The sequence below is a fragment of the Lycorma delicatula genome, chromosome 5 (assembly GCF_047948215.1).
Source record: "Lycorma delicatula isolate Av1 chromosome 5, ASM4794821v1, whole genome shotgun sequence".
Classification (NCBI taxonomy): Eukaryota; Metazoa; Arthropoda; class Insecta; order Hemiptera; family Fulgoridae; genus Lycorma; species Lycorma delicatula.
Window position 1 is genome coordinate 46,581,090 of NC_134459.1, and position 17,314 is coordinate 46,598,403.

General features: G+C 29.8%; 1 protein-coding gene across 2 annotated transcripts in view; it reads right to left on the bottom strand.

Moving 5' to 3' along the window:
* sli (slit guidance ligand) overlaps positions 1–17,314 on the bottom strand; it is a 725,932-nt gene that overhangs the window by 465,556 nt on the left and 243,062 nt on the right. For both annotated transcript variants that reach the window (XM_075365250.1, XM_075365249.1), the window contains exon 3: positions 9,385–9,456. In XM_075365250.1, coding sequence (XP_075221365.1) covers positions 9,385–9,456 — 72 coding nt within the window. The remainder of the gene's footprint in view (positions 1–9,384; positions 9,457–17,314) is intronic.

Consider the following 17,314-nt stretch of genomic DNA (forward strand, 5'->3'; position numbering starts at 1 on the left):
CGACAACTGAAAAGCCGGACATCTGAAATGTCCAAATTTGAAAACCCACGATATATCTTTAGATATTAAGCTAATAGAAATTGTTTTTATACGTTTTACAAAAGAGAAATTCGAGTTAAGTTAAAGATTAATTAAAGGTTGTTATATAGTTAAAAAAATTTCTTTATGTAATATACCTTCAATGTTAACAGACGAAGAGGGTAGGAAAGAAAGTAATACGCACTCTTGATTTTTTCATTTAATATGAAGCACATTATTTAAGTTTAAACTCATTTACAAAGACACAACATTAATAATATTAAAAAAAAAAAAATTAACTAGGTCAAGTATTATAGAATTTTTTTGAAAATTTTCTTTTAAATTTTAGTAATTTTTTTATTAAAAAAAAAAAAAAAAGTAATAATAATAGCAAATTTTAGATTAATAGTGCATTATTGAAAACCAACCGCAAGAATATAAAAGTTATTTTTGTAATACTTTGCACAGGTCTTAAATTCAAACAGTTATTGCAAACATACATCTGGTCGCTAACGATAAATCAAAGTATTAATAAAAGTGTTTGTTTCGTTTGTTATACGTGACCATAACGTACACAAACCAATAGAAAAAAAACACTAGAGTCTAAACAGAAATATATATGAACACAAATACACACATTATGTGAAGACAAAAAAAAAATAGAGAAATAAGACCCGAGAGAAAGAGAAGATAAAAAAAGGGAAGAGAAATAAGAGAGGAGTGAAGTGAAAATAGAGAGGAAAGTGAATGAATGAGTTACAGGGTTAAAGGGTGTGCAGAGGGGAACCACAAGCAATATCAGGTACTAGGAAGGCGACTTAACGAGGACTGAGTGCTGCGCTTCGGTTTTATTGGCTTAACTTCAGCTCCATAGGATCGCGGGGCAAACAGACCTAAATGAATAAAAATGAATAGCTTGCCGCCGCATATATATAAAGAAGCACAGTTCTACACAACAAAATGCTATCAAGACACTATGATTATATCCGATCGCTGAGTTTTAACTTAAAAAAGAAGTTTAATTTCCTTCGAATATAAAATAATAAATTAGAGAAACGATCAAGGATATCATTTAAATTAGTTAACAGTATGTAAACTATATTTAGAATAAAAGTAATAAAGATAAAAAGACTAAAATATTGTATATGTATATAAAATATAGTGCTTAATATGAATGAGTAAGCTTCTATAACGGAATGAAAGATTAATACAAAAATAAAGTTGAAGGGAATTTAAAAAGGGGGAGATCGGAGAAGATTAAATGAACAATCTTAACAACTAACAAATACTTACGAGAGTAATGTTACTTAATCAGAAAAATTCTGAGTAGAAAGTTAATTGGTTGGTACAGATTATAAAAAGAGAAGTATTGATTGAAACAGTACTAGAAAGATTAGAAGTTGTAAAAAAAAGAAACTGGAATAGATTAAAAATCATAGATGATCTAAAAAGTAATATGAGCTTCCAAGAATTGAAAAATTTAGCTGGAAGTAGAAAAGAATGGTGTCAAGTACACGCCTAAGGGATTTTTTGACTTCAAATAATAAGAATTTTAAACTAATTTTAAACATTCCACCCTTTCAAACTTTTTTCTGTGTAATATTTCTAAGCAAAATGGTTCAGTCTTATGTGCAAAATTGCTTAATTTCTCTCCAGATTTTATAGTACATAATTTTTTTTCTTTTAACAATGGGGTAAAAAATTAACAATATATTTACCTCCACTTTAAATTCTCAACGTTTTAAGAAGTCATATAAATTCATTTTTCAGTAATATAAAATAAAAAACGAAAGGGAGGCTCATAATAAGGAATTTCACCCAACATTCCAACCCCGTAGGAGAAGACACTTGCCTTGTGACGCTTCCGGTCGCCACAATTCACTCCCCGTTCATAACCCTGATGGGCTTAACGGGAGTCATCTTTCGTCCTCTAACTTTTCACATCTCATAGTAATAAGCCAGGCCACGCTGGGATGCCACCGATGTAAATCCCTCGTTAGACATTTATGTCGGTGATTTTCTAATTCAGCTTTTGCTTTCGCTGTAGGCCTCGTCCGGACATCTTGAATGTCCTTCATCGTTGCCTTCTGAATTAGCTAACCGAAGTTAGCAGAAGCACAAACCCCGCGCCTAGTTCTAATTTTACTGAGTCAATTCTTTGTACACGTCTCGTAATTCGAGGCAAGTTAAACAACATACCACCAAAAATGTTGTTCGCAACAACGAAATTTAGTCCTAGTTCTCTTAATGAACTCAACTTCAGTTCATACTCGACTTAATTTCACTCAACAGTGAAAAGCACTGTAATAAAATATATTGGACAGTTTTGTAATTTATGAATTATATCCGGGTTTATGACACTGTAACTACAAACAGCCGCTTTGATGTTCATTAAATAGACAACAAAAATCTTAATAACATAATGAAAAAATGAGTTACTTTCTAATCATGATCTACGCAAAAATTATATGTTTTTTATAATTATTATACGTAGAAACATAAACATTAAAATAATCGATTGTAATACAGAATATAAGTATTAGAAAGAAAATCGATAAATACCCAGAAAGAATAGACTAATCCATAATAATACTGAGATAAATACGCTATTTATTGATAACATTATTTTATAACACCAGTTTTTAGGATATTTCGAATTAAATTATCAGTTTAAATTTGCACTCGACACTGCGTAAAATTAAATTCTAGATGCTCTTCCTAACAAAAATTTTGTTTGAAATACATATGAAAAAAAAAAAAATGAAAAAAAGAAAAAATGTGTATATTTTTTCTCCTATATTATGTGATACAACCACATTGATTGTAAGGGATCGGATATCAGACCTCGGTTACTTAAGCCAATGAAAAAATGCTGACAACACAGTTGTTTCCCATCACGCAGCTAAAGCCGCGTGACGGGAATCCCTACTTGTTTCTGATGCACGGCTTACACACACAACTTAATTTAAAATATTTATAATTTTATTTAAACATAATATTTCCTCGTTTAATTCAATGATTCTAACTAAAGCGCGTGGGTATACCGTATTTAATTCGCGCGAGTGTGGCGGTACTATCGGCGACGGTCAGCATTAACTCAACTAATGTAATTATACAACTTAGAACAAATTTTTCTTGTACGGTCGGCAGACTGGTAGCCACGGTGGCAGCCGCGAGGCTTAACGCACCAGGTACCAAGTAAACTGGGCGATCGAGTTCAAGACCCTGCCAGACCGAGATACGTTTTTTACACTTTATATACTATTAATTTATTTAATTTTACCGCTTACATGAGATATTACAACATAGCAGAAGTTTAGACCATTTTGCGGGGGTGGAAGTGCGAATTTGGAAAACTAGTATTTTTTAATTCTTAAAAAATGTGCCTAAGAAAAATATGATCTTAATTAGGCGAAATATCGAGATACTGAGGGTGACCTTGATGTACAGCCTCAGCCCCTTGACCTTTTAGGTTGAAAATTTAACGGCATCGATGGCTAATATATAGAAGTGATCTGACCAAGTTTGGTCAAAATTGGTTGAATAATTATGAAAATATAATCATAATTACTATCGATTTAAAGGTAGTGATTTAGAGGCCAACATCGAACACACATACGCACATGAATTCCATTGAATCCTGTTGATAAAAATAATGATGATCCATAAACTGAGTCTGCGATAGTGAATTGGGATTGAGAAAATTCTCATTTTTGTAGAACTGTGAAGAAAATTCCTAGTCTGGAATTACTAGTATTCCTATTAATAAATTAATAGTATTAATTTATTTGATAAAATTCTGTGGTGTGCCCAGGTGGCTGTTATTCCGGAGTAGATTAGAATAATTGAATTTACTAAAGATATTTCTATTGGGTAAATGGTTTAATTGATTTTGGGTGTGAAAATTAACATCTGGAAAATTTCCATCCGGTTTTTTTGATTCCTTAGATGTTAAAACCTCAAGAACCGGTGAAAATCGCATATGCCCAAACTGAACCGATTGCAATACTTACCCTTCCAGAGTTATAGTTCTGCTATAGCGTAATCTAGATGGGAAAGTAAAAAGTACAGTAACTTTCTGCCACAGTATACTACGGTATAAAAGTGATAAGTAAAGTAATTTCCCGTTGCTTCAATAGTTGAGCATATTAACACAAGTAACACCAATTGCTTCCGCCTTACCTTATACGCTTTATAAAGACACAGGGCCGGAATAACCAATAAATAAATAAGACAAATATCTAGAATCAGTAATTCGGAGGGGCCCGGCTTCAGTATAGAAAAAATAAATTAAAAAAAAAAATATATTTTTTATTTTATCTTTAATAATACATAATAATATTTTATTATTTTTAAATAATAAATATAAATGTCATAACTGTAATAAAAATAATAAAATCGGATTAGTGGCATTGACGGATCCAAATGGGGCCATGGGGGACATCGTTCCCCCTTGGAGATTCACATGGCATATTTTTTAAAGAGATAAAAAAGTAAACCTTCAAATAAAAGCAATTCAAAAACAATAACAGTTTTTAAAATCAAATAAAATATGAGAACTTGATGGTTTGTTTTTTCTGATATCGAAAAGAGAATTTCCCAACTACCCTTCAATTTTTGTTTGAAGTTGTCCGCAACTTTTATTCAGGGGCCAAAACTTAAATTTTGTCCAGGGCTCGGCAGAGGCTTAATCTGCTACTCTATATACGATACAGAGATATGAAAGATTGAGACGTATGATGTAAGGGATGAAGTTATATCGGCCTGTTTGCCGATGATAATGCATTATAAACTGCCTTTAGACGATCTAAAAATTAAGTAGAGGTGTCTAAATGGATATGGATCTAAAAAATGTATCTTTTTACACGTTTACATATTAAGTATAATATTTTTAATAACAGAGATTTAAATAAAATAAGCTTACGCATTAATACATACTTACGTTTGCTTATTACTATTTCTTTATTCAGGAAAAAAATTAATTTATAGGTTATGTTTATTCTTAGTTATTCTGATAAAACCAAATACGAGCTACAAATAATTATTCTTCTATAAAAACTCTTACTTAAAATTCATGAATTAAAAAAAGAGAAACAATAACTTAGGTGTTCAAAAGAATAAAAAATCAATTTGGTAAACCTATTCTAAACTGAAAAAATAAATTATTGAAGATATGCTCATAAATCTTACTGATTTATTTCCAATCCATATTTGGAAATCTTTTAACTAAAATACTAAAAGGACGTGAAATTCGTAAAAATTTTATAAAAAATTTTACAATTTAAAATCTGAAAGAACCTTGAAGAATAATCGAACGATTAACTAATCATCTATTTGATTTACATAATGAATTTATTATAAAATAACTGAAGATGAATGTCAAGGAAAATAATGCCGGTAGCGCTGATGATGTTGTTGGGTGAAACGGTATATTCCTTTTGAATGTTTGCCATGCTGGGGCCTCTTGAACGTGTAAACATTGCTACGAACGGCAGCAGAAGCAAGCAGTGGTAGTGTGTTGGCGCCAGCTGACGACATGCTTTGATCCGAACTATGCAATTATTTCATTACCCCTCGTTCGCACAGCGCCCAACACTAACGCCCATTACCCTCCAGCAGCACCGCTTCCCTCTATTGTTAATTAAAAGCGGAGTGAGAGAGAGTTTACATCAGAGATCGGGAGACAGAGAAAGATACACAATCTGCAAGCGTTTACAAACATCCCTCGCACCTACTGTATGCAGTGCCTCCTGTAGCTATCACACGAACGAATGATGAGTGCGTATTCCATAACTGTAACAACAAATTTCTGATGTTGCAAATACATACGCCCTTTGATGTTTACATAAAAGGCGAATTATTTTTTTCTTATATCAGAATATTTGTACCAATGATAACGTTTACATTTGTTATTAGGAGAGAATTGAATTTCAAATAATATTTTATACTATATTAAAACATACGCACTGATATTCATTAAACGGTATTAACACATAATACTCTCGTAAGTAAGATGCTGTATTTTTAGCTACTGAATGTAATATCTTATAATTTTCTTATTTTTTAATTTACAAAAATTTACGATTTTTTAATCATATAAATGGCTACCTAATGAATTATAAACTGCTATAATAGTGAAAAAAATGTTAAAAAAAATAAAAAAATTTGAAGGATATTTAGTAAATGTTAAAGGAAATTTAATAATTTTAAAATGAAAAAATTATCTTTACGATTAGCAATTTTTTTTTGTAAAAAATTATTATTTGAAAAAATTTTAAAAGTATTTTTTAGTATGAAAAGATGTTTCGATAAAAATAAGTAAAATTTATATATATATATATATATATATATATATATATAAAACAATGCATCGTAACTAATTAATAATCAACGCCCAGCAAAAACTACTGAAGAATTGATGGAAATTTTTGTGCACGTTCTTCTTTCAGTGTAAGTACATACTAAGAAAGGATTTTTTGAAATTCCGAGTTTAAAGGGTTAAAATGAAGTAAAAATGAAATTTACTGGTTTTTTAGTTTTTTTATTTTTTTTATTTATTGGTAAAAATGAAGATATCAAATTGATTTTTGGTTGTATAATCTTTATGTGAATATTTAACTAAACACTAATTTATAGATTATTTTAAATTCGACCTTGAAAAGGGTGAAGAAAGGTAAAAGATTTTGAACAATTATAGCAAATTTTCCACATTTCCAATTGTACTAAGCGAGATATTCATTACATTTGGGCTTGCAGATACTCTTAAGATAAATATTTGTAAACCATTTTCGGGATTTTTTGAATTTCGATTCTTAAGGGGTGCGATGGTGTACAGCGCGGCGGATCAACCAACTCAGCTACAGTTTCTGTTACTGTACGTGTGACGCGACTGGCTATACCTGCTTCCGGTTACTTGACTAAGAAATATAAATTTAAAAAAAAAAAAATTGATTGCGACGGGAAACACAAGTAACCATATAGAGCGGGTAAAACCGCGACGGGTATGCTAGTAAATGTATAGTTGAGTACCATACAAACTTCGAAACAACATTAATTTTTTTCTGATAATTTTCAAATTAAGTTATAACAGCACAAGAAATAGTTTCTATTCACTCAATAGAAATATATATACATATATATATATATATATATATATATATATATATATATATATATATATATAAATATTTTGGGTATACACAGGTGTTAACAAAGAATAGCAACTCTCAATAAATTTTAAACTATCAAACAAAGAAAAATTTAATTTAGTAAATGCTCCTAACTCAAAATGACGTACATGTTGTTCAATATGAGGTCACTACTTGGGATGAATTTCTGGGTACATTTGAAACAACTGTGAAAAATATTAAATAGCCGTCGTTGTGATTAGGGTTGTTATAACCTGAAATTCTTACAAAAATTTTGTAAATGACTTTTAAAATGATGCATCACAATCATACCCTTTCCATTTAAAATTTTTGAATTGCTTTTCTTGGGTGCTTGGGGTGTGGTAGTCTCATGCTTAAAAAAAAAAAAAAAAACGGTTTCTTACGAAAAACAGATTGTACTTCGTTTCTCTTCTTTTTTTTTTAAATTTTATTTTATGATTTTTAGTCAAGCAACTGGAAGCAGTTGCAGCCAGTCGCTTCGCACGTACAGTAATAATTACTGTGTTGATTGAGACGCCGCGCCGTACACCGTTGCACCCCTTAAAAATATTTCATTAAAAAAAAAAAAAACGGAAATAGTTCTTAGATATTTATCTAAAGAGTATTTGCAAATCCAATGTAGCGAATATCTCATCTAGAATAGTCATAAATGGAGGAAATTTGTAATCATTGTTCAAATTCATTTACGTTTTTCATCCTCTTCAAGGTCAAATTTCAAAAAATCTAGATATTGTGTTTTAGATATTTAAAAGAAAATTACACATACCAAAAAATAAATTCATATCTTCATTTTTATCGAAAAATTAAAAAAAAAATAGGCGAGTATCAAAAAAAAAATTCAAAATCCATTTTGACTATTGAAATTAGGAATTTAAAAAAAATCTATAAATTGTTTTTTAGATATTTTTTGACTTGTCGATTATACACACAAAAGATCAAGTTGTTATCTTCATTTGTAACCGAGAGATTAAAGAAATAGCAAATTCCATCGTTACTCCATTTTAACGCTTAAAATCGGAATTTCGAAAAATACTTTTTAGTGTTTTCATTTCGTAAGAATATGTATAAAAATTTTCATCATCTTATCTTCAGTAGTCTTTGCTGGGCATTAATGAATTACTCAGTCAGTCAGGATAAGTTGCTTTATAGGTATAGATAAATTGTTTTCGGAAATAAAATGAACAAGTTTGGCCAAACGGCTGATGAATTTTTCGTGTAAGGAGGGTTGATCCAGTTGAATAAACATTTAACGGTTGGCTGTTCTGCAATCAAGGGGAGAGAAAGGTATGATTCTAGAACTATAAGATCGGAAAGAAAACTGAGTTCCCAATAACTATCATATTTTCTCTAGCAAATCGTACTACCACAGTGTATGAGATTGCTCAATGACGTTACTTTATTTAAGTACCATTAATAAAATCGAAAATCAACAATTCCTCTGCTAAATTGAATTCAACACGCGCTAAATTCTACAGGATTAACCTAATGAGGTACGAACCAAACAGGTATAAGTGAAGCTGCTAACAGAACGCTCGTAGTTGTAAACCAATCTAGCCCTCAATGAGAGCAGTTTATCGACAAGTTGTTTTATTATAACACGGTTCATCTTATTTTACTTTCAGGCTCATTATAGTTATTATATATTCATGAGCGGTCGATGTACAGTGAAGCAGGGAATATTAAGCTGTATCCATCCTCCAACCTATTTATACATTAACGTAACATTTGTTTTAAATCTAATTTTAATAATAAATCAGTTTGTAACTTACATTAGTTCATAGAAATAGAATCTGCGTCTATGCCATTAGGTAACATCCGTAGGGGAGATGGTGGAAGAAATGAATATTAACCAATTCCATAAGACCTTAGGGAACTAATTAGCAACACCTTCTTTAACGAAGTTAATCCTCTTCAGCTTCATTACAAAAATTTCTAATAATATTACGGAGCTAATTAGCTCTGTAATATACTATAAAAGAAAAAGTTACAGTATTCTTACAACAAATCATTTAATAATTTTCATGTGCTATCATATTATCGGGCTTCAATTGACATCCAAATTAAAAATATGAACGGAAAAAAAAAGATTATTAATCAGTTAAAATATAAAATAATAATAGACGATAAATGGTACAGAAATAATATTTAAAAAAAAGTAAATATCTTAAAATATTAATAGTAAGATAAAATTACTTACAATCTGATGAGATGAGGCATGTTTCCAAACAACAAATCAGGAAGATGTCTTAACTGATTATTGTTAAGTTTCCTGAAACAAAACGAACAAAAATATTAAACCCTAATAAATAATTTAATTATAACTAAATTATTTTACCCGTGAAAACTGCTATATAAGGAAAAGAAATTATCATATTCTACATGTAATAAAATAAACCCGAGAAGAAATAAGACATGAAATATGTTGTAAATATTCTGATTACGGGAAATTTTACGATTCAATTTTATAAATAGCTACAATACAAACTGGAAAAATATATTGTTTTCTTTTTTAAGATATTCAATTTATATTAATTTTGTAAATTATGTAAATAAACATTTGATGGGCTAGAAAAGCAATAAATTTAAGTGGTTATCGTGGTAAACTTAAGATTTATTCCACATAATGAAATTCTCATGTAGCTTAAGAAATGTAGTTAAATAACTAGTACGTAATTTTAAAGCTTTCTTTACTGGAATGCCACTTATTCGCAAAAAAAAGAACGATTCAATAAAACATGTTATATTTTCTACTTTATCTCGCTTAATTATGCATTAAATATTGAAAAATAAAAAAAATGACGTTTAGAAAACGTAAAAAATTCAAGTTACGACTCGATTAAAGTACTGATTAAACTTTACTCTCTTTCATTCTCTTCATTATTTCCTCATTTCTACCTACAATCTTTATTTTTCTCTTTTTTGTGATGTCCATATTTCCCACCTTTTTTTTTTTTTTGTCTTCAGTCATTTGACTGGTTTGATGCAGCTCTCCAAGATTCCCTATCTAGTGCTAGTCGTTTCATTTCAGTATACCCTCTACATCCTACATCCCCAACAATTTGTTTTACTATATCCACATTCACCCTATCCATTTCCCTTTTTAAATTTTCTAGCCTACCAACCTTTTTTAAGCTTCTAACATTCCACGCTCCGACTCGTAGAATGTTATTTTTTAATTTTCTGGTGACCCCTTCCTTAGTAGTCCCCACCCGGAGATCCGAACGGGGGACTATTTTACCTCCGGAATATTTTACCAAGGAAGGCGCCTCCATTATTGCTATGTGAAAATGCAGAGAGCCACATTTTCTTGGAAAAAAAGCAGCTGTAGTTTTCCATTGCTTTCAGCTGCGCAGTACTCAGAGGACTGAGTGATGTTGATACGGCCGTTTAAGTCACTGTGACTCACGCCCCTAACAACTACTGAAAGAGCTGCTGCCCTCTTTCAGGAATCATTCCTTAGTCTGGCTCTCAACAGATATCTCTCCGATATGGTTGCACCTTCGGTCCAGCTACTCTGTATCCCTGAGCACTCAAGCCCCCTCACCAACGGCAAGGTCTCATGATTCATAGAGGAGGAATTTCCCACCAATAGAAATAATCTCCATATATAATACGTAGTAAGATTCTTGATTTTAGATCCGCCTTATTAGATAACTGTTTCTTTCCATTATCCTCTTTCTTTATTACTGCTATTGTTTATTACTTTTTGCATGTATGTTTATGTTGCCTCCAATGTTTATTAATGTTCTCTTGCCGGTCAGGGCTCGCTTCGCTCGCCCGCCTGTTTACCCAGGACGCGTTCATGTCTAATCAGGATCCCTGGACGCGTTCGTACCCTCAAGTTTGTGAGAATATTAACAACTATTTTGCGGATATACATTAAAGAAAAAAGATAGTGATAAGATATTAGTAGATACTAATAATATTGAAATATTATTTAATGTTTTATATTTAAAAATAATTAATTCAGGCTTTAATTCTATGTATTTTTCATTTATAATTAATAATATATTTTATGATGCTGTTGTGATCAACAATTCCCACAGTTTAATCCATCCAAGCAGTTCTTTTTATAATCCGTGAAACAGCATCTACGTGAAAAACAGTGTGCTTTTCTCTCGTGATTTTTATGATATATTATTTATTATGTAGCGGTTAGAATAAAATATATACTGTACTTATAACTTTTGTTTTCTTAAAATTTATTTTCATTTCATATTTTATTGTAGTGTTTACGATTTTGAAATCATCTTTTTGAATATATTGTCTTTACCTACCAAAAAATATTATCATATATTATTCTTTCTCCTACTCTGATTCCTTCATTTTTTTAAAGGGATTTTTAATTATATCTTTAATATACATATTAATCAAGGTCAGTGATAGGTAGCTCTCTTATGTTACTTTATTTCTTAAATCAAACCACTCGATTTGTGCATTCTTCATATCAGACTACTGATTTAGGTCCAATTTACTAATCTTCTATCACTCCAATCTACTCTTTGTTATTTCTTTATTAATTTTTTTTTATATTTATCTTAGATTATACAATTTTTATTTTTTAATAAACATAAAACATTACTTATTCCTTTATCTCTAACTATACCATTTAAAGCAAATGGAAAATTATATAACATTTCCTTCACTATTTAATAAATTCCTACAAATAACTGCAAAAATACTGGGTTTTTTTTCTTTTTCAGGTGAAATAGTAGAAATTTATTTTAGCATTGAAATTAATGAAATGTTTGTTTATAACTGTCTCGGTGGCATTGATAGTAGCGCGGTATCTTGACAGCGAAGATCCCGGGTTCAGTTCTATGTTAGTTTTTGGCAAACTAATATCGAATTAACCGTATTATAATTACTTGACCTAAACAATTAGTGCAATTAAAAAAATTAATAATAATACACTATCTATATTAAATATTAAGGATTTCATTTTAGTAACTACTTTCTACTGATAAAATTTATGTAGCAACAGGACCATTACAACGGACCAGGGTAATAGATTTCTTCCAATTAAGAAAAAAAAGAGAAAATAATAAAGGAAAGAAGAATTCAGAAGGAACTAAAAGGGATTCTTTTCTCAGAGTTACAGGTCCGTTTAACAATCTGTTCTACGTAATAGACTATACTTCCTCCAAAAGCTGTTGTTCGACCAGAAGGATTACCAGACTGGAATAAGAATTTATAGAAAAACCTAATGGCGTGGATGATGAAAATTATTACGCTTCAACGATTAAAGGGTTGAGGGAGTACTGGTTCTGCAGGCCAGAGGATATAAATACTGCCAGGGACCGGCGCATACCAGTCAGTAGTTTTTCGAGGCCATATTCGGCGTAGTAATAGTAACAAGCGATAACAGAGAAGTATCCCAAGTCCGAGTTTCTACGCGGTTGCGGTTGCGGTAACGAGTGAAAAGCACGTCACAAGCATTCCGTTGTGAGTTGTGGGTGAATATAGGAAGTTGTTCGATGAGTTATTAGTAAACAGTAGTGAAAGTGACATTATTCCATTCATTCATAAAGTGTAGGTGAGTTTTACTGTAAACAATAAAAATAATAATATTTACAAAGAAGTGAATTGTGTGAATTTAAGACGTTTTCAGTGATATCATCTTGCTGTTAATGTAGTATCAGGTTCATATGGTCATTATAATGTTTTTAGTAAATTAGACTGTATTATGGTTTTTATAATTTAATTGTCTTTAAACAAATCTTATCCTATTTATTTGTATTACTATTTCGTATGTTTTATATATATATATATATGTATAAAGATTATTATAATTATTGTTTTTATTATCTATTTTGTTTATATGTCTTTATAGTAATAAATTGCATTAATAAGAAATTTTTACGTTTTCAATCTCTCAAAATCCTTTCCGAACCGCGAACACGCATCATCTATTGGTGAAAACTGAATGAGCGTTTTATTTTATTTTTGATTAAGATGATAATTTCTAATGTATACATTTTTTCTAAAAAGTAAAAAAAAAACAATACATTTCTGAAAATAAAAATATACATAAATTAAAAAATAATAATAAAAACTTAACACCAAAAATTTATATTACATTGAAGGATGTGATAAACATTCTAAGAGTAAATGTAGCTTGTTTTAAAAATGAGGACTCACGATCGGTTAGACGAAAGGTTGCTAGTTTTTAATGGTGGTAATAATTTTACACCAGGTCAAACTAGCAAATAATATTAATGGCTTAGTAGTTGTTAAGCTTCTAGTTTGCAATAATAAACACTTTTTTTATAAGAGAAAATTATTTTAAAATTTCCATATAATCTTTTTCTAATCGAACTACGAACTAACAATATTTGATAGTTTCTTATAAACAAAGAAAGTATTGTAATTTTTATAATTTTCAGTAAGACCATAACAAAATATATTTTCATAAGATTCTTTTTTATATATATATGCATACGCACAGATAATAAATAGTTTTTATAAACGATCAAAAAGTAATAAAAAATAATGACGAATTTAAAAATAAAATTATACCAGGTGTGACAAATTGTATATAATTTTTATATACCACTTTATATTATTATTACTAGAATAATAGTAGCAGTAATTTTTGTTGTAGTTATTGATGTTAAATTATTATAAATTACTTTATAAAATTCTCATGTAATGACAGTTATCAACGTTTGATGCGTAAACGTGACATGATTGAACACAACTTAATAATAATACGTGACTACTCCTAATCATCTCTAATAATCAACCGCTTACAACGTATTAGAATTAGGATGTTAAGATTATTTTAAATGTATTTTTCCGTATAGATTTAAATCATAAACGTGTTTTATTTAAACCAATCACGTTTCACTTCATTTTTCGTTCGTAAGAATATTATTTTAAATAAAATTACTATTTTTTTTAACACGCAATAAAAGTTTAAAATTTTTAATAACACACATGTACGTATAGATATAATTACAAAGAGCTCAGTTGTTATTTTTACTTTCTATAAATTTAAATGATTATTTTATAGTACTCAGGTTAAAATTTAATGAAAGATATACAAACTGCTAAAATAGAATCATAAATTACAACTGTTTATTGAAGACAAACGTTTGATTCGAGTTAAAGGTAATATTACCCTTGAAATAAATTTTAATTTTCATAATCTGATAATGGAAAGTTATATTTAGGGTTCATCAGTAAATGACAGTTTGAGTAACCTAAACAAAATCATTTAATAAATTTAAAAAAAAATTAATTACCAGTTTTTGTAAAAAAACAAAAAGTCTGAAATACATTGATAGAAATGAGATTTACTCTAAATGATAATATTTTTTGTAATGATAGATTCAGGGCTATTTAAAAAGAAAGCACCCGAGTGAAAAGCAGTGTATAAATGTACTTATGTTTTTTTTAAAGCTTTCACCAGTTAGCTTTTAAGTTCAATATTCTTTTCGTTTAATATTACGAAAATTCTAATTAGGAGTTCTATATAACAGTTTATTATATTGGTACACACTATTTTTAGGCAATAGTGTAATGTAGTTCGATAAAAATATTTCAAAAAAAAATACTATTTAGTACAGTTACTTGATAAAGGATTAAAGAACCTAATACGAAGAAGATAACATACAGAGTGTATCAAGAAGTTCTCCCGGGATATTCATAACCTGTTCTACTCATGAAAATAATGGATAAAATTCGCATAAACATATGTCCTAAAATGCTTCGTTTGAGAGTTACTGCTAGTGAAAGATTTCGCTCGGATTTCAGCTACCCCCGTGAAATGAGGTCATACTGAAATTTTAAGGACGTTAATTAAGGGACATAATTAGCGACTTCTTATGGATTTTGACCTTAAAAATTGAATAAAACAGCTCTCAGAACCGCACCTGCAGTAGATTTTGAGAAATTTGGGGTGAAAACTAATAAAGTGGGATAAAAACCCCTTTTTTAACTTTTTTCCTAATCAATTGACTTACAAGAAGAGTGACAAAACAGACCTCAAAAATTATTGAGAGATCTCACTGCCATCAGTTACGTACAAAATCTTTTCGAAAGCCTTGCTAAACTGACTTCAACCCCAGATTAAAAAGAGATTAAAGAATACGAAGGAGGAATCAGGAATGTCAGATCATGGTCAGAGCAATTCTTGTGCCTGAAATACATTAAAAGCCAAAACTGAACAGCAATAATTACATTCGTGGACTTTAAAAATGCATATGACTCTGTAGACAGAGAAACATTGTTATAAACGATGAATGAGTTCGGGAAGGGTACAAAACAATCAAACTCACAGAGCTGACCGTTCCAAACACAATATCAAAAGTTATACACAGAGGACATCTACAATCTTCCCTTTGAAATTAAAAGAAGATTAAGACAATGAGAAGGATTATCTCTCATACTTTTCAATCTCAACCTCAACAAGATACTAAAAACCTTCTGGGAAAAGAAGGAAAAAGGAATAAGGATAGGGACAAAAAAAGGGGAACCCAAGTCAGATGTCTGCCTTTTTTGGATAATCTAGCTTAGCTAGCAGAAACAGAAGAAGAAGTAATTAAAAAAGTGCAGGATCTAAAGTAGATGGCTGAGAAAGCGAGCTAACAGATAAATTAAAAAAAAATGAAAATAATGCCCAGCATCAAAGACTATTCCAAAAAGGAAATTAGCACAGAATACGGAAAACTAAAAGTGGTAAATAGTTTCAAATATCTAAGGGAAACTATAAAAATACAACAGTATAGATATAGCGTCAATAGAAGAGGGAAGAAACAAATTGAATAAATTACGTTTCACGACCAAAGGCATCTACGGTAAAAAGAACTTCTCAAAAAGGGCTAAACTCAAACGTTACGCTACGGTGGTACTATACGGAAGTAAAACGGTACACCTTACAGACCTGGAACCGTTAAAGAAAACAGAGAAATAAATACTGAGAACAATCCTAGACCCGAAGAAAATAACGGAAGGATATCCAAACAAAAACTATAAGAAGGAATAGAGGATATCGAAAAAGTGATAAGAAGAAGAATACTGAGATTCCTGGGTCATGTGTACAGCGTGGAAAAACAGAAACTAAATAAATAAATATTCATTAAATTATCGGTAAAAAATTGCAAGCATGGACACTTACAACAAATGAAGAAAAAATCATAGTGTCTAGGGATTCAACAGCGGGAAATGAAATATATAAAGCTGTTCTGACAAAAAATAAACGAAGTTGAGTTTGAAACAGCGAAGATGTAAAAGAATCACATCAAAGTGAAGTGGTCGTGAGAGACAAAGACCAAGCAAGGGAAAAGAATGAAAGAATATCGAGAGGAAAGTAAAAGAAATCAAAAGATATGATATTTTCATGGTACGTATTAGCCTAACCGCAAACTAGAAAAAGAATTATAATAACTTTTCAAACAATTGACTAAGGTATAAACTGAAAATAATATTCCTTATCTATTATTGGTAGTACATTCCGGTATCTACCTCAAATTTTCAAAAAGCATATTATTAATATGATAATTATTTAAAAAAAAAAAAACGATCAAATTTTGTGCAACAGAAAATTTATGTAGAACTACTTGATTTTTTCAAAATTAGTATGTTAAAAACATTTTATAACAAGATGTAGTAATAAATATAAAAATTAAATAAGTTGCAGTGAATATTTCAATATAGGAAAACTTCAAAAACATGAATAGAAGTTATTTAGATGCATTTTGAACAGATGATTGGCTTCCGCTGCCGTCTTTAACAATAAGCCTTGATTGCTGGTAACATATATAAACCTGATAATCGTCAACAGAATCGAATTTGTTGATTAGCTTCCTCTATTCAACTTTTTTTTCTATTTCTTTTTTAAATTTAACGTTAATTTCTCTTTTAATTTCAATTAATTCATAATATTTTTTATATATATATTTTTTTAAATAAAATATTGTTTACAATAATATAAATGATTGCAATCAAAAATACTTTTAAGTTTATGTTTAGAGTTTACCTTGGTCATCCTCAGCTAAAATTATTACAATGGTGGTTAATTACTAATTAATTATGCCGTTATTATTATTACTTACGTTTCTATTTATACTATCTAATGTTTGTTAAAACATCTGATTTTATTCAAATTTATGAATGCCGAAATG